We start from the raw sequence: 21,076 nt of genomic DNA on the forward strand, positions 1-21,076 counted from the left end.
AATAAATGGTAGCTATAATTAACATAAATTAAAAGTGCCATTCCCCCAGGACAGCCAGATTGCTCCCAATTCCCCAGTTTACACACATAACAAAAAACATCTTTATGTGGCATTTATGGTAGTCAATAGTACTATCCTCCAAATGTTTCCAGTCTCATTTCTCAGCACATGGTAAGATGTACTTCCTAGCTATTTACTTTCACCTTGAAGGTAGATGCAGCCGAGAGACTGCTTTGGTCAAAGAAATATGAGTTGAATTGATTTATATTACTTGCGGGTGAAAGTACCTTCCCCTTTAACTGTTGCATCTTGTAAGACAGTAATATTGTATTATCATAGTGCACATTTTGGGCACAGGTATCATTTCTTATATTATACATAATCACATCACCAATGTAGCCAGCGTCAATGGATTGATTCCAGAAGTTTGAGTGATCTTTCCTATGCAATTATGTAACATTGTAATGTGTCTACTTTAGTATTTTATGCAAACAGCATGAGTTCCAGTTATACCTATTTCAGCAGTAATCCACCCTGCCAATCTCTGTCTTTTACCTGGTGCATTTAGACCAACATTTAAAGTAAGTCTGGGCGTGTGGGCTTGAGCCTGCCATTTATTACCTGTTTACTACGTTTCCCTTTTCTTGCCTTCCTGTAGATCACTTGAAAATATTTTAGAATTACGCTTTGTTTATCATATTTTTGAGTATATTTCTTTGCATACTTTTCTAAACGGGTGCTGTGGAGATTACAGTAGACATGCATAACTTCTCACGGTCTACTAGTGTCAACATTTTATCACTTTGAATGAAGCATAGAAACTTTACTTCCATTAAGTTCCTTTACTCTCTCACTTTTTTTAAGTGAAATTTTTATTGAGATACCTGTATATTCACACGAAATTATAAGAAATAATAGAGATCTGTTGCACACTGATTCTAGTTTCCCCCAATGGTAACTTTTTACAAAACTACAGTGTTATATCACAACCAGGATATTGGATACACCCCACCAATCAGATTTCTTAGTTTGACCGGCATTCGTGTGTGGGGTTTATGTATTAAGTTTTATACAATTATATCAACTGTGTAGGTTCACGTATCCAACAACACAGTCGAGACATTCAACAGTTTCAAGATCACAGTGATGGCTTGTATTGCCCTTTTATAACCTACTCTCCTTCCTCCACCCACCACCCCATCCCTAACCCCAGGCAACCATTTGTCCTGGCAATATGCCTTGCATTCTAAAATGTTTCCACTTTAAAAATGTTATATAAATCAAACAATATAGTATATAACCTTTAGGATCAGGTTTTTTCTCTCAGCATAATTCTCTAGAGATTTATCCCTTCTCGCTTTTAAACGTAATGTCTCAAGTATTACACTGAGCACTCGCAGATGGTATAATAATAGTCAAATCCTGTGGTAGGCAGAATATCCCCTCCCTCAGAGATATCCACAGCCTAATCCCCAGAGCCAGTGACTATGCTACACAACATGGCAAAGGGGAATTAAGGCAGCAGATGGATAAAGGTTGCTACTTAGCTGACCTTAAAATGGAAAGATTATGCTAGATTATCAAAGTGAGCCCAATGTAGTCATAGGATCCTTAAAAGTAGAAGAGGGAAGCAGAGGAGAGAACCAGAGAGATGACAGTGTGAAGAGGACTCAGCCAACATTACTGGCTTTGAAGATGAGGAAGGGAGCCAAGAGACAAGGAAAGCAGGTGGCCTCTGGACGCTGAGGAAGGTAAGGAAATGGATTCTCTCCTGGAGTCTCCAGAAGAAACACAGCGCTGATGACACTTTGATTTTAGTCTAGTGAGACCCATTTTGGACTTCTGACCTTAAGAACTTTAAGATAATAAATTTGTACTGTTTAAGTCATTATTGTGGCTATTTGTCACAGCAGCAAGAGAAAACTAATACAACTATCAAACATGATTTAAAAACTCATGGGATGAAGAATAGTGTATTATATTTGCCCCTATTTTTATCCATTCCATTGTTCCTTCTTCCTTTCTGATGTTCTAGGCCTACTGTTATCATTTCCTTTAGAGAATCTCCTTTAGCCATTCTTTAAACATAGGTCTGCTGGCAACAACTTCTCCTAGTTTTCCTTTGTCTGAGAGGTAATTAAATTTAAATACCCAGTATTCTAACTATAATATAATTAAATCATTTTTGGCTTAAAAAATAAGTGAACCTATGTAAAGCATAAAATGAAAGCATACTACTGATGCAGAATCAAGTGGAGATACAGAAACTAGTACAACTGGACAATTTAAAAAAAGAGACTAGGGGGCTGGCTGTGTGGCCGAGTGGTTAAGTTTGCGTGCTCCACTTTGGCGGCCCCGGGTTTCACTGGTTTGGATCCTGGGCACAGACATGGCACCGCTCGTCAGGCCATGCTGAGGCAGTGTCCCACATGCCACAACTAAAAGGATCCACAGCTAAAAATATGCAGCTATGTACTAGGAGGGGTTTGGGAAGAAAAAGCAGAAAAAAAAAAGAGAAGATTGGTAACAGTTGTTAGTTCAGGGGCCAATCTTTTAAAAAAAAAATGTGTTTCTAATATGACACATGGTGGTCCATCTCTATTAGAACAAAAATTCAGATTTATCAGAAATTTAAAACAAGGGACTGCTGGTTCCCTTACTGCTTCGTTCCAAAGTATGATATATTGAAAATATTTGTGCTCAGCCTTCTAGGCAGACCCTATGAGAAGCGTGAGGAGTAGAGTTGTTTAACAGTTATTTGGTGTTTAGGTACAAATGCTAGGAATCGTGGCCAACTTATGGAACTGCTGAAAGAAATAGAAGATGGTGATTTTAGTGATCTTGCCAGTGCTCGCTGACAGCGTCATGGAAGGATTTTAAAAGGATACTTAAGTCCAATTTAAGATTTTCCTGAAACAGAAAGAAAGCTTGCTAAATATTTGATAATCAAAGACAGAAAATAACATTGTGACTTACATTTTCTCACAGATATCAAACTACATATGAACAAACTAAATTCAAAACTCCAAAAGGAAGGTTACTTTTGACCCAGGTAGATAGGTACAAGAATTTATGTTGAGATTGAAACTCTTTATACTACAAATCAATAATAATGATTTTACACATTTTTCTAACATGAATCAAAGTGCAGGAGATTCTAACCGTAATCGATGGCATTATTTAATGTGATTGCAAAAAGAAAAAAACACAAGAAAAAATCTAAAGAATACTCTGTTGATATCGGTAAGTTCAGAGTTGCTTTTCAAATTATTCAACACTTCTTTGAACTCAATGTTAATAACATTAAATGACATAAGAGTTAGTGAATTTACTTGGATTAAAGTAGTTTTAAAACTGATATGCTTTTGCTTCAAAGTCAAATCAATTCTTTTAAAAAAGATGAACCAGTTTTGACAACATAAATGCAAATATTAAAGAAAAATATTTTTGGAACTTCATATATTTATTGGAAATTTTTAAGTATATTTGGAACTGGGGCCTATGAGTCTACTGTTTTTTTTAATTGAGGTAACAATGGTTTATAACATTATATAATTTCAGGTGTACATCACTATATTCCTCTTTCTGTGTAGACCACATCATGTTCACCACCCAAACACTAATTACCGTCTGTTATGTATGTGACTCACATTATATTTTTAGTTGACATCATTGATCTAGATATTATCCCCTTGTTAGTTTTCGATGCTGCAACTTTTCTGTCCCTGTCTGTTAACTTCGCTTTTGGTATCCTTCATTGAAGAAAAAAAGCCTTAATATTGATGTAGTTAAATCATCAATTTTTCATTTATGATTTGTGCTTTCAGGGTTCAATAAATCTCACAAAGATATTCTTCATATTCTTCTACCAGCTCTGCATTTTTTTTATTGTTTTCCTTTTTCTCCCAAAAGCCCCCCAGTACATACTTGTGTATTTTTAGTTTTGGGTCCTTCTTGTTGTGCTATGTGGGGCGCTGCCTTCAGCACGGCCTGATGAGCGGTGCCATGTCTGTGCCCAGGATCCGAACCAGCGAAACCCTGGACCGCAGAAGCAGAGCGCGTGAACTTAACCACTTGGCCATGGGGCCGGCCCCCCAGCTGTGTATTTTTACCTTTCTCCTTTAGGTTTTTAATCCATCTAGAGTTCATCTTTGTATGGTGTAAGCCAAAAGTCCAGCTTTTTCTCCAGGAGATGAGCCAGTTTTCCTAAGACCATATACCAAACAAGGCATCCTTTTCCATTTTCTGTGGTACCACATTTATCATATATTAAATTATCATATACACACAGATCTATTTCTGAACACTTCATTCTGTTCCATGTGTCTGTTCCTACATCAGAGCCATACTTTTTTTGGTAATATTCCCTAATTGTTTTAATCATTCCTCATCCCTATGCTGGTATCAGCTACAAACATCCCACCAAGAGAGTCTCTATATTTTCCTTTTGCTTTATTTTATCCGCTATAGGTTTTAGCCTTTTAAGTAGTATTAATACATACCGCCATTAGAACTGCCTTTGACTGCCTTTTCTTTAAGGAGGTTGTTCCCAATGAGTCTTTTAGAAAAACTGTTCTAGAGTAAAAATCTGCTCGTTCATTTTAGACAGTGATCTGGTCTCACACGCTGAAGAGATTGGATAATATTTGAACCACATAACCTAGAAGCCAGTGAAATAACTCTCTCAGTATAAGACGTGTACAGGTGGTTGATCAGCAATGAATGGCCGTGGATCTTTAGGGTACCCTCCAGACTCCACTGTTCCAAGTGGTACAGCTACTGGTGGCTTGAAATTGTAGTTCCAAAGGTCAGTGAAAACAATCTATGACTAAAGAGTAAATTCAAAATTATTTCATTCACTAATAGACCGTTCTGAGAGACGGAGCAGCCAGGGCTCAATCATTCCTTATAAAGAATCTTTGATATACTAGACACTGGTGTTTCAAATAGCAAACAAATGCATTTTATTTATACATTTATACCTTCTTTTCTCAGAGAACTTAAGATAAAATGAATAAAATAACCTTCTGCTCAATAATTTCACCATCTGGCAAGGAAAAAATACGTCAAAACTATTACCATAACACCAAATAAAAGTATTACAATACAGATAACGCTAACAAAGTAAGAGAAAATTAATACATAAGAGCAAGAGATTAAAGTAGAGTATCACATTTGATCTGGGGATTGAAAAATAAAGTGAAAATTTTAACTTTAAAATGGAATCATCCATTTTCTTAATCAAGTGATCAAACTTAGCATCACTCATAGTGGGACAACCAGATATAACATGCCTCCTGATCTGATGCAATAAGAAGTACACATCACCTAAGAAGTAGTCTTGCTAAAAATGTTTAGCATGAATCTAATCAAACCTCTGGACCTAATTTTCAGTTTACCAAAAGTATAGGAGATAAAAGGACTAGTTAAATGACTACATGAGGAAAATAATCAGACAAATTCAGAATGTGAGGTTTTCTACGAGACAACTGGTCTGGAGCTCTCAAAAGCCAGCATTAGGGAGGACCTGGTGGTGCAGTGGTTAAGTTCGCACATTCTGCTTTGGCGGCCCGGGGTTCGCCGATTTGGATCCCAGGTGCGGACCTATGCACTACTTGTCAAGCCATGCTGTGACAGGCACCCCGCATATAAAGTAGAGGAAGATGGGCACAATGTTAGCTCAGGGCCAGTCTTCCTCAGCAAAAAAGAGGAGGATTGGTGGCGGATGTTAGCTCAGGGCTAATCTTCCTCAAAAAAAAAGTAAACATTGTGATAAAAAAGATACTGCACTATTCTATATGAAAAGTGACATACAAAACTTAACAACTAAATGCAATGAGTGAACTTCTTGAATTGATCTTCGTTTAAAATATATATATAAACTTTATATATTATTAATAAATAAAACATATATATATAAAAGACATTCTTGAAACAATTGGATTAATTTAATATGGAATTACTATGAATTTTCTGAGGCACAATAATAGAATTGTGTTATAGAGGAGTTGCATGGTGAGTGTTTAGCAGGAAAGTGTCATGATGTCAAATTTACTTTGAAAATATATGAAGCAAATATAGCAAAATGTTAACAACTATTGAATCCAGGGAGAGGATATGTGAGTTTCATTGTTTAATTCTTTTAACTTTGATGAACGTGAAACTTTTTCATAATAAAACTTAGAATAAGTTGATTCTCTCCTATGGGTGATGTTAATGTTAAAAAATAAGAAAAGCATAGGCACTGAGCAAGTGGAGAAGGGGAGCAGGGAGGGTGACATCCTGGGCTGATGGGAAAGCTTAAGCAAAGGTACAAGGGTGGAATGCCTGTGTAGACTAGGGAGCTGTCCCTGTAGAGTGCATAAAATTCTTATCTGACACACCATGTGGATGATGAGCAAACCTCTACTGAGCAGCTGCTATTGTAACTGTCTCTTGTATCTTAAAGTTCTTTGGCTGACGGTGATAAAAATCAATTGAAGAAAAAGCCAGGACTCAAGAAGAACTAGAACCAAGACAGCTCCAGGGGTATAGAAGTCAATAACCAGTCTTCCCAAGGGGAATGGATCAGCTCCAATCCTTTCCCTCTTTGGCTTACTCATGAGTCAATTCTTAGCAGAGAGAGTAAGATGTAGACCCTAGCGTGTTCTCCTAGCATGGGTACTAAGGGATCAGTCCCTATTGGGTGGCATTCTTGCTCACCTAAATTCAACTCTAGCGAGTTCTATCCACTATTCTCTGAGCAACCCTTGAATCCTTCTTCTCTTCTTGTTTGTTGGCCAGAGTTGGCTTCTGTCACTTGCCACCAAAGAACCACAATACAATTTTCTGTCTCTTTTTCATTTGTAGTTAGACCCTTGGACATTTCCCTGTCATACACTTCATGGCACAATCGCTTGTTGTGGTTTACTTTTCTCTGATTCTTTGTGGTAGATATGAAACAAGGAGGTGTTTAAAAAAATGCTTTTTCCCTCTGGATTTGGTAGAGTATAGGAGTTAAGGATGAAAAGTATGGCAGGATAAGGGCATGAGATACACAAAGAGAAAAAGAAGAAGAAAAGAGGCAACAAGGAAGGCAGGGGAAGGAACCTGAGAACAATTTGGTGTTGGGGTAAGTTTGTTAAATACACTGTGGAGCTTCACCCTTAAGGAGCCCAGGACAAGTAGAAGCAATGGTTCGAGAGCTGGTACATTGCTGAAAAATGGGTACTGGGGGGGATAATTGTGGTTGAATGACAAGGCCTTAAGGATTTTTAAATCCTTTGGAGAGGAGAATGAACATATGCCAAGTCTAGGTAGAGCAGAAAGTTCCTCAGGATTCACGGCATCCACATTCTGAGCTAATGCTGCTTGCACCTCTAATAGTTAGGAGAATTATCAAGAAGACTTTTGCCTTTTTAAAAAATTAAAGGAATAAATATTGCTTAGATAGGTGTGTTTTGGGGCTGGAGTTAGGAAATATAAAATGGTGAAGCAGGACATAAAAGTGTGGGGGAGATTTTGAGGGGCAAGGATTGTTGTTCCACTTATGTGTTTTCAGCCCCTGGTGCTGGACCTGGCACAGAGAACATTCAAATACTTTTGAGTACACGCTTAAGTGGATGAATGAGTAAATGGAGTAGCAAAAACCAGAACTTGTGGGCTATTTTAAAGAATTCCAGAGATGCTACACATTTGCAAGGGTAGGAATGACTGTGGAGGGAACACTCTCACATAGTTCAGTTTAACTAAACATTTGTTAGACACACACTCTGCTCTGCACTGCACTTGGGAAGGACACAAAGATAAAGCACAGTCTCCACCCTTATAACTCACAGCCCTGCATGTGCACAGGGAGAAGTAAGTACATTAATAGCAATGATATACGAATGAAGATATCACATGGCAAGAAAGAGGTAAAACTAAAGAACGACAGAATGCGAAGGAGAACTCGTGCCTTGTTGGGTAGGAGAAGGTTAGCATAGCCAACACCGGGGATATGGTATTGGAAACACGCCTTGAGGCGCTGGTGGGATTTCCTCTGACAGAAGCATTTCAGGAAGAAGAAATAGCAATAAACCAAAGCAGCGAGCTGAGAAATGCAGGCGATGCCTCAGGAGGACAGGTTGTGATCATATCAGGAAGGTCTTGAATGTCAGGCTAAGGAACCTGTGTTTAATCGTAGGTACTGGAAATCATTTAAGGTTTCTGAATGAGAGTTACGTGGTTAAAAGCAGGGTTTGAAAGAAAATGAGTTTGCCAGAGTTTTGACGACCTGGCTGCTCAAAGACTGGTGGGGGACCAGCAGCACGAGCTTCACCTGGGGGCCTCTAGGAAATGCGGAATCTCAGCCCCACCCAGACCCACTGAATCTAAACCAGCCGAGCAGCAAGAGCCCCCGAGATCTGTTTGCACTATAAGCCTTGAGGAGCATTGGTGTAGCATACAGTGGAAGAGGAAGATTTGACTTAAGGAAACCAGGTAGAGGACTAGGCCAAAGAGTGACGACCAAAAATGGCAGCAGGAGACACACCAAGGCTCATGAGGTTGGCCCGAGAAGGCCAAGTCACGAACGCTGCAGAGCTTCCCGCTGGATGGTGATGGCATATTTCTGCCTCACTCGTTCTCCTTAGAGATTAATCCTCTTCCCTTATTCATTAAAGTCATTGTTTTCTTTTGATACATTTTTCTTCTATTTGTTTCTCCTGTTCATTAGCTATCACTACTTCTTACTGATTGTGATCATAGGCCATAAAACATACGAGAACTTTTCTTGAGCCTCGTTCTTAAGGGAGCCAACGACTCCTGGGCCCCATGCTGGAGTGAAGAAATCACATAAAGAGACTAGAAGGGAGAAAGAAGAAAAGTGAGAATATCTTCTCTTGTATTTCAGGGTTTTCTTCCCCTCTGAGTTTAATACGAATCAAACAGGTGTGCATTCAAAGCATGCAAGTGTGTCTTCATCAGCTTTTAATCATCGGCTTCAAGAAAATTCAGATCTTTCTGAAAGGGGGGAAAATAAACAGCTGAGCAGTGTGACTCATTTACACTTCAAATATACTTTGAATTGGTTATTCCTCAATTAATCAAATGGCTGGTGTATCCCTAACGTAGTATAAAGTGACACGCTGTGTGAAATCAATTTTTCTTCCCAAAATCATTAAATCCAGTAGCCTGTGAGTACATCCCTGCTAATTCTGGTACGAGTCCTTTCATCCTCCATTAACTTTGGCACGCCTAACAGGCTGTCAAGAATAATTTCCCAGGACGTAAATAATTCAGAAATTAAAAATTAATAAATAATAACAGTGAACTACTGGGAAATAGGCTGGGTCAATTAGTGCGCTCTGCATTCTGTTTCTTCGCAGCAGGGGGGGCCGCCACATTCGTTACTTGAATCTTTCCTTCGATTCTGAGGTCTGATTTACAGCTCTTCATTACTGGATCCAGTCAGACACAATTACCTCCATCACTATCTCAGTTCCTAACTTCAAAGAAATGAACGTTTTCTTGTCTGCTTTTTTTCTCCTTGCAGCAGGCTCAGCTTGACATCCCTGGAATTTCTTCCACGCAGACTAATTAATAAGTCTTCGACTTATCATATTCACTTCTCTTCTTTGATGTGCTACCTTAGTCAATCATCCCATTTAATTAGAATTTCAATGATAACTTTACTTATCTTGTGGCTAGATGTAAATTAAAATAACAGGATTTTAATTCTCTTTCGTATGGGGTTATGACATTTTGGAAGAAAAAGTTTCAACACAAACATGATATTATGTTATTTCTATGTGATGGTCCAGGAGCATTCTGCAAAATTATTTTCTTCTTACTACAAAACAGTATTGCTCTTGAGCAAGCAACAATGGAAATGCACTGGATTCTTCTATAGCATCATTTCACCAATTCCCTCACAAGAAAAAAATTTAATTTGCATAAATAAAAATCTTGATTTGCATAAATAATTGGAACAAGGCACAGGTCATGTTGCCAGCAAAGGCAGTGGCTATGTTTTGAAGAAAAAAAGTATCTCCAGAAAGTCAACCCTTTTAACCCTTTTTCCCTTTTCTGTCAATCCATTTGGTAAATTCTATAGTAGTTTCTTTTGACTTCTTCCCCAGAATACCACAGGGAGATGAAAAGGTTCTCCCCAGAGCGCAGCAAACATTAGTAAAGCACACGATATGACACTGATGTGCTAAGCTGGGTAAGGAAGGGAGGTCAGAAAGCAGCGTTTCATGTCCAGAAAACAATCCTAGGGCCAGTATTTATGAAGCTCCCACTGTGTGCCAGCCTCAGTCACATGCTTTACCTCTGTTAACCCTCCCAGCAGACTTGCAATAAAAGATTATTATCCTCATGTTTCAGATGAGGAGACAGTCCCAGCGAGGTTAAAGTTACAAAGGTAGCATGTGAGGAGGAAGAAATAGAGAAGGTGGGAGAAGAATAACGTTTAAGTCTGAGTGTAGCATCTTAAGCTTTCCACGACCTGACTTCAAACTCTGCCTGCCAAATTCATGTTCTTTGTACTCCATTACATAAACTCGTCCAATATACCTCCAGGCAGTAACCCATGGCCAGATTTTTGCATAATATATACCTTATTAATACATTGCTGATGGTTGCCTTAATGTCTATAGACACTGGCTGAACTTCAGTCATTGTAGTTATAAAGAGTGATCTCAATCATCATAAACACATTATTTCAAAATAGTAAGTACAAACAGAAAACCATAAACCATATATACTAGTTCTAGAACAAGAAAATAAGCTTTTCTCACATTTTCTTGTACTATTTTTTTCCCAGGAATAAAATGAATAGCTTTCTTGTTTGTTGCTCTAAAAAAGTTACTAACAATAGGAACATCAATGAGAATTTCACACAATTATTCTGTCCTTGATCTCTCCATCTTTCCCCTCCTCTACTCTCAATAACAATGTCCAATAAGACAACAAACAGAGGTTACAGTGCGCAATAGAAACTTATTTCATCAGTAATCCAGGAAACCACAGCGTTAATGCCATTTGGAAGCTAACCTTTCAGGGATTTAGTACAGTTGTTCTTTAACAATAGAACTTGCTTCATTTGCTACTTAAGACATGATTATTTAAATTAAAGTTAATTGGTTTCTTTACTCCCCTTTAGGGCTTTCGGCTCAGAACATTTCTATTAGAAAAATCTAATTTGTCTCAAATTCCTACTTCTAAATTCTAGAATGGTTAAAATGCTCTGATATTTTAACTCTTTGTAGCAAAAATTACCTCTAAAGTACAGCTCAACTGGCAAAGCAATTAAAGATGCAGGTGACACACTGAGCAAAAGGGTTCAATAGTAGCTCAGGAGACCACCCAGAGCTGCAGGGCAAGGTGAGCAGCTGTCTGTCGGGGCCTCTCAGACGTTGAGAAAAGCCTGAGCCACTCCTGCTACTTTTCTTGAGGTTCCCAGTTTAGATTTAAAAATGAAGATATGCCAAAGCAAGATTACCAATATAACCTCATCTAGAAATAATACTAAAATTCCTAACTTCAAGCTCTTCTTGAATAGGAAGCTCAAGTTCAAATGCTCCCTCTCACCATTCCTTAATAGGCTCCAATGTCACTTATTCACTTAAAAAAATATTTTTGAGTGCTTACTCTGTGCTAGGTACTGCTCTAGGCATTGAAAACATACCAGTCAAAATTTTTTTTTAAAAAAGGACAGAACTCCCTACATCATGGAGCATACTTCTAATGGAGACAGACAACATATAATAAACATAAAAAATAAATATATATATGTTAAAAAGTGGTAAGTGCAGGAAAAAAATAGGACAGGCTTGGGGGGAACTAGGAGTGCCAATGAAGGATAGAAATGCACAATTTAAATGGGATAGTTAGGATAGGTCTCACAAAAAATGTGACCTTGAGCAGAGAAGTAAAGGAAATGAGAGTGAGCCATATAGATATCTGGGGGAAGAGCATTCCAGGCAGAGAAATAGCCAGTGAAACAGGAACACAATGATGACTTTGTGCACATTAGAAAGGGTGCCCCACCTCCCCATCCCCTCAATTATTATTGACTACATTAATTGATCTGAGGAGAAAATTTAAGTTATCACCTTAATAGATACCGAGAAGGAAATTAACAAATTCAACACCATTTCTGACCTGGTTAAAAAAATTTAAGAAATAGCAATCAATGATTATTTACTTAACACACGACCTAGTGAGAAACACTGGATGCTTTCCTGCTAAACTCAGGAACAAGGCAGAAACGCCCATTATCTACACTACTATTAATATTGTGTTTGAAATATCAGCCAATGGAATTGACAAGAGGCATAAGAATTAGAAAGGAAGAGGTAAAATACCTGGATAATATACTTGGAAAACCTCCAAAATTAATAAAAGATTAAATGCCAATAATAAGAGAATTCAGTAAGGTAGCAGGATATAAATTAATAAACAAAAATTCATAGCTTTTAGTAAAAAGAAAATAGTTAAACAGAGTAGTGGAAAAGAGGATGACATTTACATTAGCAACCAACAGATAAAATACCTAGAAATAAACCTGACAAGAAACGCATAAAACCTCTATGAATAAAACTTTAAAAATAGAGATGAATAAATAGAAAGACATCCCTCATTCTCGGATAAGATGCCTCAACATCATAAAGAGGTCAATTACCTGCAAGTTAATATGTAAATTTAGCACAATAAAAAATACCAACAAGGTTTCTATCAGGAGTTAGACAAGTTGATTCTAAAATTTGTAAGTGAGTGGATATGCAAGGTCTAAAATTATTTTTAATTTTTCATATAAAATATCCTGAAATCTATAAAAAGCAATCAGGCACATAAGAAGAAAACAAAAACCAAGAGAAATATCAGACAGTAGAAAGACATCCATAGGGAATTCAGATAATGAATTTATCAGTCACACAACATTAAAATAATTATGCTAAATATACTCAAGCACTCAAGGAAATAAAAGTCAAGATTGAAAATTTCAGCATAGAAAGGGAAGTATAAAAAGAGAAACAAATGGAAAGCTTAGAACTAAAAAATACAATAGCTGAAATTAACTCATTGGATGTGTTTAATAGCACATTAAATATACTGAAGAGAGAATTAAGGAACTGGAAGACAGATCAGAAGAAAAGTGAACAAAGCATGAAAAACAAAAGGACAGTAAATACTAAAGAGAGGGTAGGAAACTGGGATGGCTTTAAAATAGTCCTAAAATTATTGATACTCTATCCATCAAGAGGTGAGGATACACCTCCACTGCCTTTGAATGTTGGTGGGCTTGTGTGATATTGTGATTTATAAGAAGAAATATATATTTGGTCTGCCTCCTGTTTCTGATACAGAGCTCCTAAAACCCTTGGAATTTCCCAAGCAATGAGAGCTGTAAAGGTGTCTTTTGTTGTAGTAAGAAAGTGGCTTCTGAACTGTACCTAAGGGTGGAGGCTGGTTGCCAGAAGAACCAGCCATGTGACTAGAAGGTCGGAACTTTAGTCCTACTCCCCCTGATTTCCAGGGATGGAGAGGGGCTGGAGGTTGAATCAATCACCAATGGCCAACAATTTAATCAATCATGCCTATGTAATGAAGCCTCCATAAAAACCAAAAAGGAGGAGTTTAGAGAGCTTTCAGGTTGGGGAACCAGAATGCTTCCTTGTGCCACTGTGCCAGGCCTAAACTCCATGGGAACAGAAGCTCCTTTTTTCAGGACCTTGCCCTATGTATCTCTTCATCTAGCTGTTGATTCATATCCCTTAATCTCCTTTGTAATAAATAGTAATCTCACGAATAAATGGTTTTCCTGAGGTCTGTTAGCTGCTCTAGCAAATTAATCAAAACCAAGGAGGGGGTTGTGGAAACCTCTGATTTATAGCCAGTTGGTCAGAAGCAAGGTAACAACCTGACTTATGATTGGCATCTGAAGTGGAGGTCAGTCTTATGTGACTGAGCCCTTAACCTGTGGGATCTGATGCTACCTCCAGGTAGATAGTGTCGGAATTGAGCTGAATTGCAGGACATCCAGTGGTGTCAGAGACATGCTTGGTGGTGGGGGAAAGCCTCCGTACATACATACACATTTGAATTGGCGACCAGAACCTTAAGCTTCGATAGCTTTGAACAACAGGGTATGGTGGAAGTGATGCTATGTGACTTCCAAGGATAGATCATAAAAGGCCATGCAGCTTTTGCTGGTTCTCTTAGAATGCCTTCTTTCTATACAAATCAAAACTACACTGAGATATCACCTTACACCTGTCAGAATGGCTGTAATTAACAAGATGAGAAATAACAAATGTTGGAGAGGATGTGGAGAAAAAGGGAACCCTCATACACTGCTGGTGGGAATGCAAACTGGTGCAGCCACTAAGAAAAACAGTATGGAGATTTTTCAAAAGATTAAAAATAGAAATACCATAGACCCAGCTATCCCACTATTGGGTATTTATACAAAAAGAACATGAAACCAACAATTCAAAGAGATTTATGCACCCCTGTGTTCATTGCAGTGTTATTCACAATAGCCAAGACGTGGAAGCAACCCAAGTGCCCATGGACTGATGAATAGATAAAAAGATATGGTATATGTATATAATGGAATACTACTCAGCCATAAAAAAGACAAAATCGTCCCATTTGCAACAACACGGCTGGTCCTTGAGGGTATTATGTTAATCGACATGAGCCAGACAAAGATAAACACTGTATGATTTCACTCATATGTGGAAGATAAACTAGCACATGGACAAAGAGAACAGATTAGTGGTTACCAGAGGGGAAGGGGGCCGGGGGTGGTGAAAGGTGTAAAAGAACACATCTGTATGGTGATGGATAAAACCAGATTGTTGGTGGTGAGCATGACGCAGTCTATACAGAAACTGACATATAATAACATACACTTGAAATCACACAATGTTATAAACTAATATGACCTCAATAGAATAAAAAGAGAAAGAAGAATGCTTGCTTTCTACACTCTCCCTGTGAGAAGCGTCCTCCCAGGACCCAGCCGCCGTGAGAAGTCCCAGCCCAGGGCGAGGCATCTGCAGGTGCCCTGGCTGCCAGCCTCTGGAGGAGCCTGGCCTTCACCGCATGCCAACCCAGGCGCTAAGTAAAAGGTGTTCAGACGACTCCTGCCTCCACCGGTTCAAGTCGCCCCCCGGGGAGGCGCCGTCACCAGCAGCAAAGACAAGCCATCCCCCTGCCCCTGCAGAAATTCCTGACCCACGGGGTCCACGACCACAACAAGGGAATTGCTATCTTAGGCCATGAAGTTTGAGATGTGTTACACGGCAACCAATACCCAGAAGAGACCCAGAGCTACCAGGACAAGAATACGGTGTGAGACTGGGGCCCCCGAAGGAGAGAGGAGAGCGGGGCAGGGGCAACAGTGGACCAGGGAACGGTGGAGCCTTCCTATACACTCACGAACCACGTCAAGATACAGCAGAAAAGCTCCTAGAACCCCACGGAATAAATAAACAGAAAAGCACGCCTAAGCTCATCATAGGAAAACTAACGGAAACCAACCCTAAAGAGAAAATGCACCAAAAGACAGTCAGGAAAAAAGAGCAATTCCCTTTAAAGGAGCAAAAATAAGAATTTGACTTCTCAACAGACCATGGAAGCGGGAAAACAATACAGCAGTACTTTCTAAGTACCAAAGCCCCCAGTACATAGTTGTATATTCCAGTTGTAGGTCCTTCTGGTTCCGCTATGTGGGACCCCGCCTCAGTGTCACCTGATGAGCGGTGCCCTGTCCGTGCCCAGGTCCAAAACGTGGGCCAAGCGCACGAATTTAACCACTCCGCCACGGGGCGGCCCCAGAGCTAGAGCCGCGAGAACCAAAATAGTTGACATGCCACCTCTGCCCTCTGCAGCTCCTTTGTCGCGTGCGTTTGTTCCCACAGCTCTTCCCAAAACGTCTCCGCGTGGCGCTGCGGTGGATCGCTGAGGCGCACCGGGCCTGCCGACAGTGCGCTGCGGCTGCCGTACAACATGGCGGCGCTCTGCATCGCTGCCCACCGAGGGGGCTCCGCGGCTTCCGTACAACGTGGCGGCGCTCGCCACCACGACTCCCGGTCCGATGCACTTCCTGTCCTGCGCAGTCATACTTGCCCTTTGAACGCACAAGCGCTTCCTTTTTCCTCTTCCGGGGACGGCGTCTAGAGGTATGGTTGGTTTTTCCTTTTCCTTATGGATACTCTCTTTACAATCGGCCGCCATCCGGGAAGTTGCGGGAGCCGGGGTTTCTCAGGCGTAGTGTTTTGAGTTGGTGCGACGGTAAGGGCTCAGGAGGAAGGCTGGTGGTGAGCAATCCCCTGTCTTTTAGCTTCAGACAACCTCAAACCAGATCTCCTCTCCGGAGCTCTGAGTGGCCACAGCTCCCCCCGGGGGCTTTGCCGCTTTGGGAGGCCGGCGTTTGGAAGAGTTGTGGCGCGGCCGGTGGGGGTCTGGGAAATCGCGGACCGTTTCCCTGTCTTGGGCCCACGTTTTCACCCCGCGCCGGCAGGTGTCCTCAGGCTTCGGGAGGGCGGCCGACCGGCTGTTCGGGGCGTCGTTTCAGAACGCCTGCTTTCCCCCGGCCGGTAGCGCGGAAGGCGGACCGTGTTAATGGGGAGCTTTCCGGCTGTGGAGACGCAGGCGGAAAGCGGCTGCCCCGGTGTGGGTGTGGGTGTCGGCCGGTAGTCAGGAGCTCGGGGCGACGAGGGAGGCTGCGGTCTGCGGCACGGCGTGCTGTGACGAAGCGGGTGCGAGGTTGGGGATGAAAAACGAGGTTGACTCGCGCCTTCTCTGTGTCGTTGTCTCGCTTTGGGTAGTTCATTGAGAAAACGAGTCGTTCAGTTGCGCCCTGTAGAGGCGGTTTGCTCAGTAACGTCGTTCTCCCCAGTCGGTGAGCGAAGCAGCAAACCCAGGCAGCCGCTGCAGTCCAGGGGCGCTGGGTCCAGCGCCGAAGCGGCTGTTACCTGGCGCTCGACTTGGCCCAGGCTCTGCTTCGGCTCGAGACGCCGCGCGCTGTCGGCAGCCCCGATGCCGCTGTGGAGGCGGGGGAGGGAGGGCGGGCCCGGAGGACGGTGCGGCTGAGCGGGCGACTGGGTGCGGGGCGGCTCTGGGGAGGGAGCCGGAGAATCAGAGTTTTAACCCAGCGCCGCGTTTGGTTGCCATCAGCAAAGAAGGCGTTGCCGCTGACCACTGAGCTTCAAATGTGAGCAGCTTTAGGGTAGGGGGTGCCTTTCAGAAGGGAAGGCTGTTACGTGTAAGAACGTCCGTGGATAAGGTGTAAGTCAGGTGGTGCTGTTTGAAGGGCCGAATTTTTTATACGGTGCAGCTTCATTGACTTGGTTCCGTTCTTCTGGGTTTAGGCGTTCAGAATGGTCCAGCGTTTGACCTACCGCCGTAGGCTCTCCTACAACACAGCGTCCAACAAAACGAGGCTGTAAGTGTCCTCAGATTTGAAGTACGTGTTGTCGGTGATGCTGCAGGATGCTTAGCTGTTGCCTGTGCTCCCGCTTCCTAGGTCCCGAACCCCTGGGAATAGGATCGTTTACCTTTATACCAAGAAAGTTGGGAAAGCACCGAAGTCCGCGTGTGGCGTGTGCCCAGGCCGACTGCGAGGCGTGAGTAAACCTCTTGCTGTGGGTGGCGTAGCCAGGGTTGGACTTTGCAGCGTCGGTTCCTTGGTAAGGGAATGAGCGACGGTGAGGTCGCCACGGGAGGGTTGGTGATCCAGTCTGTCCAGAACGCAGGCTTTTACAGCCCCCGTGACAAGTCCGGGGAAGTGCCTTTGGGTAAATAGCGCGCTCTTTGCCTTTGTAACCTGGCTTAGTGTTGCTACCACCTCTCAGAAATCTAGAACTCCTGTTTCTGTTAGAGCGGCGCAGAATAATCTCGATGTTTTCTTTATGCAGGTTCGTGCTGTGAGGCCTAAAGTTCTTATGAGATTGTCTAAAACGAAAAAACACGTCAGCAGGGCCTACGGAGGTTCCATGTGTGCTAAATGTGTCCGCGACAGGTAAGTATAGCTGTTAGATCGTAGGGGCTTTCTTAAGGGAGTGTGTGTCTCTTACACTGCATGCTCAACATTATTAGAAGACTGGTGAAAAAATAACTTAATTTCAGCAAAAGTTGCATGCTTTAGAATTCTTCCTCGACTAGGGGCGATTGGTGCTGTATGAACTAATAAATGATAGTAGGTCACATGAGTTCAGTTACAATTTGGGGGCATCTTTGTGCTAGATGTAGAAATTTAAAGGTCCTTGGCTTGGGGGGAGGCGGGTAAGAAACAGTGGTTTGGTCACTGGGGTAGCTGGAGGTGGAAGGGCTTCAGAGTAGCTTGGGTAGCTACAAACCAGCTAATGTAGTTCTAGTGTGGCTGGAGCAGGGCGTCGTAGGAGGTGAAGGTCAACAACAGCAGAAAGGTCACAGACTGTGAAGGGCCTTCCAGGGCAGATTTTTAGTGTGATCCTTAAAAATGTGGGAGTTGATGGGTTTGAGCAGATCATGGAAACCTTTGATGTGCCAGAAACTAAGGTGCAGCTGATGGACAGTGAAGTCGTTCTTCCAACAAAGGCAAGTGCTGGGAACAGCCTCCCTGCTTTGTGAAGGCTGAGGAAGTGGCGCCTGCGTGAGACCTGAAGGCCGCCCGGGGGAGGGTTATCTGGAGAGGGCTGTTCCAGGTAGACCTGGGCCTCTTGGATGTGCAAAGGAATTGGTGGTAGTGGCGGAGGAGGAGAGGAAGCAGTGGGCTTTATGGTGGTTGTGTTTACTGAGCATCTTTATGATAAATGCTGTCACAAGTCCGTCAGGGAGGTGTTTCTATTTCTCTCATTTTTTGTGAAGAAACCAAGGCTTGTGTCAATTCACATAGCTGGTAGCGCATTCATTCTCGGTTTTATTGAGATCTTTGCTCTTAACCCCACTGGCTACATTAACTTGCCTCCAAACTCCTAAGTGGGAGGATTTGAGAGGTGATTGGTCTTCACAAGTGAAGAAATTGGTTGGAGGAGTGGTTTGCCTCCAGTTTATTCAGCCAGTTCTGTAAAGGGGTTTGGTTTCTAAACCAAATGTAACATCAAGCCTTGCAGGCCCATTCTGCCTTTCAGGAGTTAATTTGTAAGGGGATGGTAGGGCATGTCACATTAATACAAATACAAGATAAATATAACTTCCATGAAGTAAAGGGAAACTTAACTATGGTTGAAATTCAGAGGAGAAATTACTTCTAAGTAGTTGAGAATCTGGGGATGGTATTTGAGGTGGAACCTGAATAATGGGTAGATTTTGGACAAGAGGTTGAAAGTTCAGTGTTGCAGGCAAAGGATGCATGTGGTGGTTTTGATCTGGCACATTAAGGATGTGAAGTGAAGACTTGGAAAGGTGCGTCGGAGGTGAGTGGGTCATGAGTTTCAAGCTAGAGGAGTTTGGCTTTTTACCGGTCTTTGGTTCCCAGACTTTGCTAAACACAGCTTGGAGATGTTTGTTAAAAATACAGTTCTGAGGCCCTAGTTCCTGGAGGTTTGGATGTAGATCCCAAGGGTGGCCTGTAGATTAGCATTAGCTGTGACACTGAGGGGGTCTTGTGGTCTTTGCTCTGAGAAAGTTTAGGAAATTTTTAAGGATCCTGAGTAAGAGTGGCATCAGTTGTATTTCTGTAATACGATTAATTATATCAGATTTGAAGGAGTCAGAAATGCCAGGGTTTTGAGGCTGGGTTATTAGATAACCAGGGGTACCAGTTGGGAACATAGGTGGACAAGTGTCTATGGAATTAAAAGAGTGCTTTGTCTCTGGAGGGAACTGGGTAACCTGGTAGTGAGCACCTGCTGTTGGCCTGGGCCGGTGCACTGTAGTCATAGTGATCTGCAAATGCACTTGCTCTCTAAGTGGAGGGTCGGAGTACAGGGATTGCGGATCCTTCCAAGTTTAATCTTTGTAGTAGAACTCTGTGAAACAGGCATGAACAGGTTTTCCTGTACCTCTTGACAGAAACTAACTTGCCCAGGATCACACAGCTAGTACGTGGTAGAGTTGGCCCCAGAACATAAGGCTCTAGAAGCCTTGCTCTTGATAAAGTGCTTGTCGTTAATATCTTTAGCACTTCATTTTGGGTCCCAGCACGTAATTCCTTCCCATGTTTTTTTACTGAAAAATTTGAATAATGTGGCTAAAGACATTATGGTTCTAAGACATTTTGCAAATCAGGTAACATCACTAGTCAGGATTCTGTTAATGCAATGAGGTTAAATGACAGTGGCAGCAGTCTCTTGGGGGGCGATTTTAGAGTTGATCCTGAGTGTGAAGAGGAGGGCAGGTACTGCTGGCATGGAATTGAAGAATTATCCTGCTTTAAATGCCAGTGTAGGAAGGAGACCTTGGGCTGAAGGGTCTGTCTTTATAGTTTGAGGTCTTCAGTTTTCAATCTCTTCTTGTTGGTTTCATGTACTTTTCTGGGTGTCCTCCCTGATTGCTTTGCTCAGTTCTGTGGTACTTTTCCTGCCTGTGTTAAATGAATGGTTTTTTGTAAAAGTATATTTAATCTTTTTCTTTCTAGGATCAAGCGTGCTTTCCTTATTGAGGAGCAGAAAATCGTTGTGAAAGTGTTGAAGGCACAAGCACAGAGTCAGAAAGCTAAATAAAAAAATGAAGCTTTTTTTGAGTAATAAAAAAAGTCAAAAGGCTTGTTCTGTTGTTTCTCTTGTAATTTGTTGGTACACAGATTTGGTTTCTATGTGGTATCTAGAGAGCCCACAATTTTTAGTTGGTTGCTTTTTCTAAAAGATGGTAATTAGAGGTCAGTGATTGCTAGAATTTTTTGGTGGTAGCTGTAGAAGACTTGGGCACTGAGAACAGTGGCCCTTGTGTCCAAATGTTACCACTTGGATCATTTTTTCTTCAGCACCAAAATCTGTAGGACAGAAACCATGGTGCTCGACACATTGTTTGGAATGGAACCTTTTTACACCATCTTCAAACCCTCTGTTTGCTTAGTTCACTTTAGTTCAAGAATGGTCTGTTTTGGGAGAGCTCACATTTCTTTTTTGGTGAAGAAGATTGGCCCTGAGCTAATGTCTGTTACTGATCTTCCTTTTGTCTC

General features: G+C 41.7%; 1 protein-coding gene and 1 long non-coding RNA gene across 3 annotated transcripts in view; one reads left to right on the top strand and one right to left on the bottom strand.

The window, feature by feature from the left end:
* The window catches only part of LOC124237609 (uncharacterized), a 38,362-nt gene extending 22,370 nt beyond the window's left edge, over window positions 1-15,992 (bottom strand). Inside the window, exon 1 of the long non-coding RNA XR_006888042.1 lies at window positions 15,849-15,992. This is a non-coding gene — a long non-coding RNA (uncharacterized LOC124237609). The remainder of the gene's footprint in view (window positions 1-15,848) is intronic.
* Window positions 15,993-16,123: 131 nt separating this feature from the next.
* RPL34 (ribosomal protein L34) lies at window positions 16,124-20,662 on the top strand. 2 transcript variants are annotated; one of them, XM_046657458.1, is made up of 5 exons: window positions 16,124-16,154; window positions 17,346-17,419; window positions 17,501-17,600; window positions 17,892-17,995; window positions 20,534-20,662. In XM_046657458.1, exons 2-5 carry the CDS (start codon window positions 17,355-17,357, stop codon window positions 20,616-20,618), a joined length of 354 nt encoding a protein of 117 aa, XP_046513414.1. In that variant the 5' UTR covers window positions 16,124-16,154; window positions 17,346-17,354; the 3' UTR covers window positions 20,619-20,662. The 2 variants fall into 2 exon arrangements, with proteins under 2 accessions (XP_046513414.1, XP_046513415.1); XM_046657459.1 differs by lacking the exon at window positions 16,124-16,154 and adding an exon at window positions 16,216-16,266.
* Window positions 20,663-21,076: the final 414 nt, after the last annotated feature.

Source organism: Equus quagga, chromosome 3 (assembly GCF_021613505.1).
Source record: "Equus quagga isolate Etosha38 chromosome 3, UCLA_HA_Equagga_1.0, whole genome shotgun sequence".
Classification (NCBI taxonomy): Eukaryota; Metazoa; Chordata; class Mammalia; order Perissodactyla; family Equidae; genus Equus; species Equus quagga.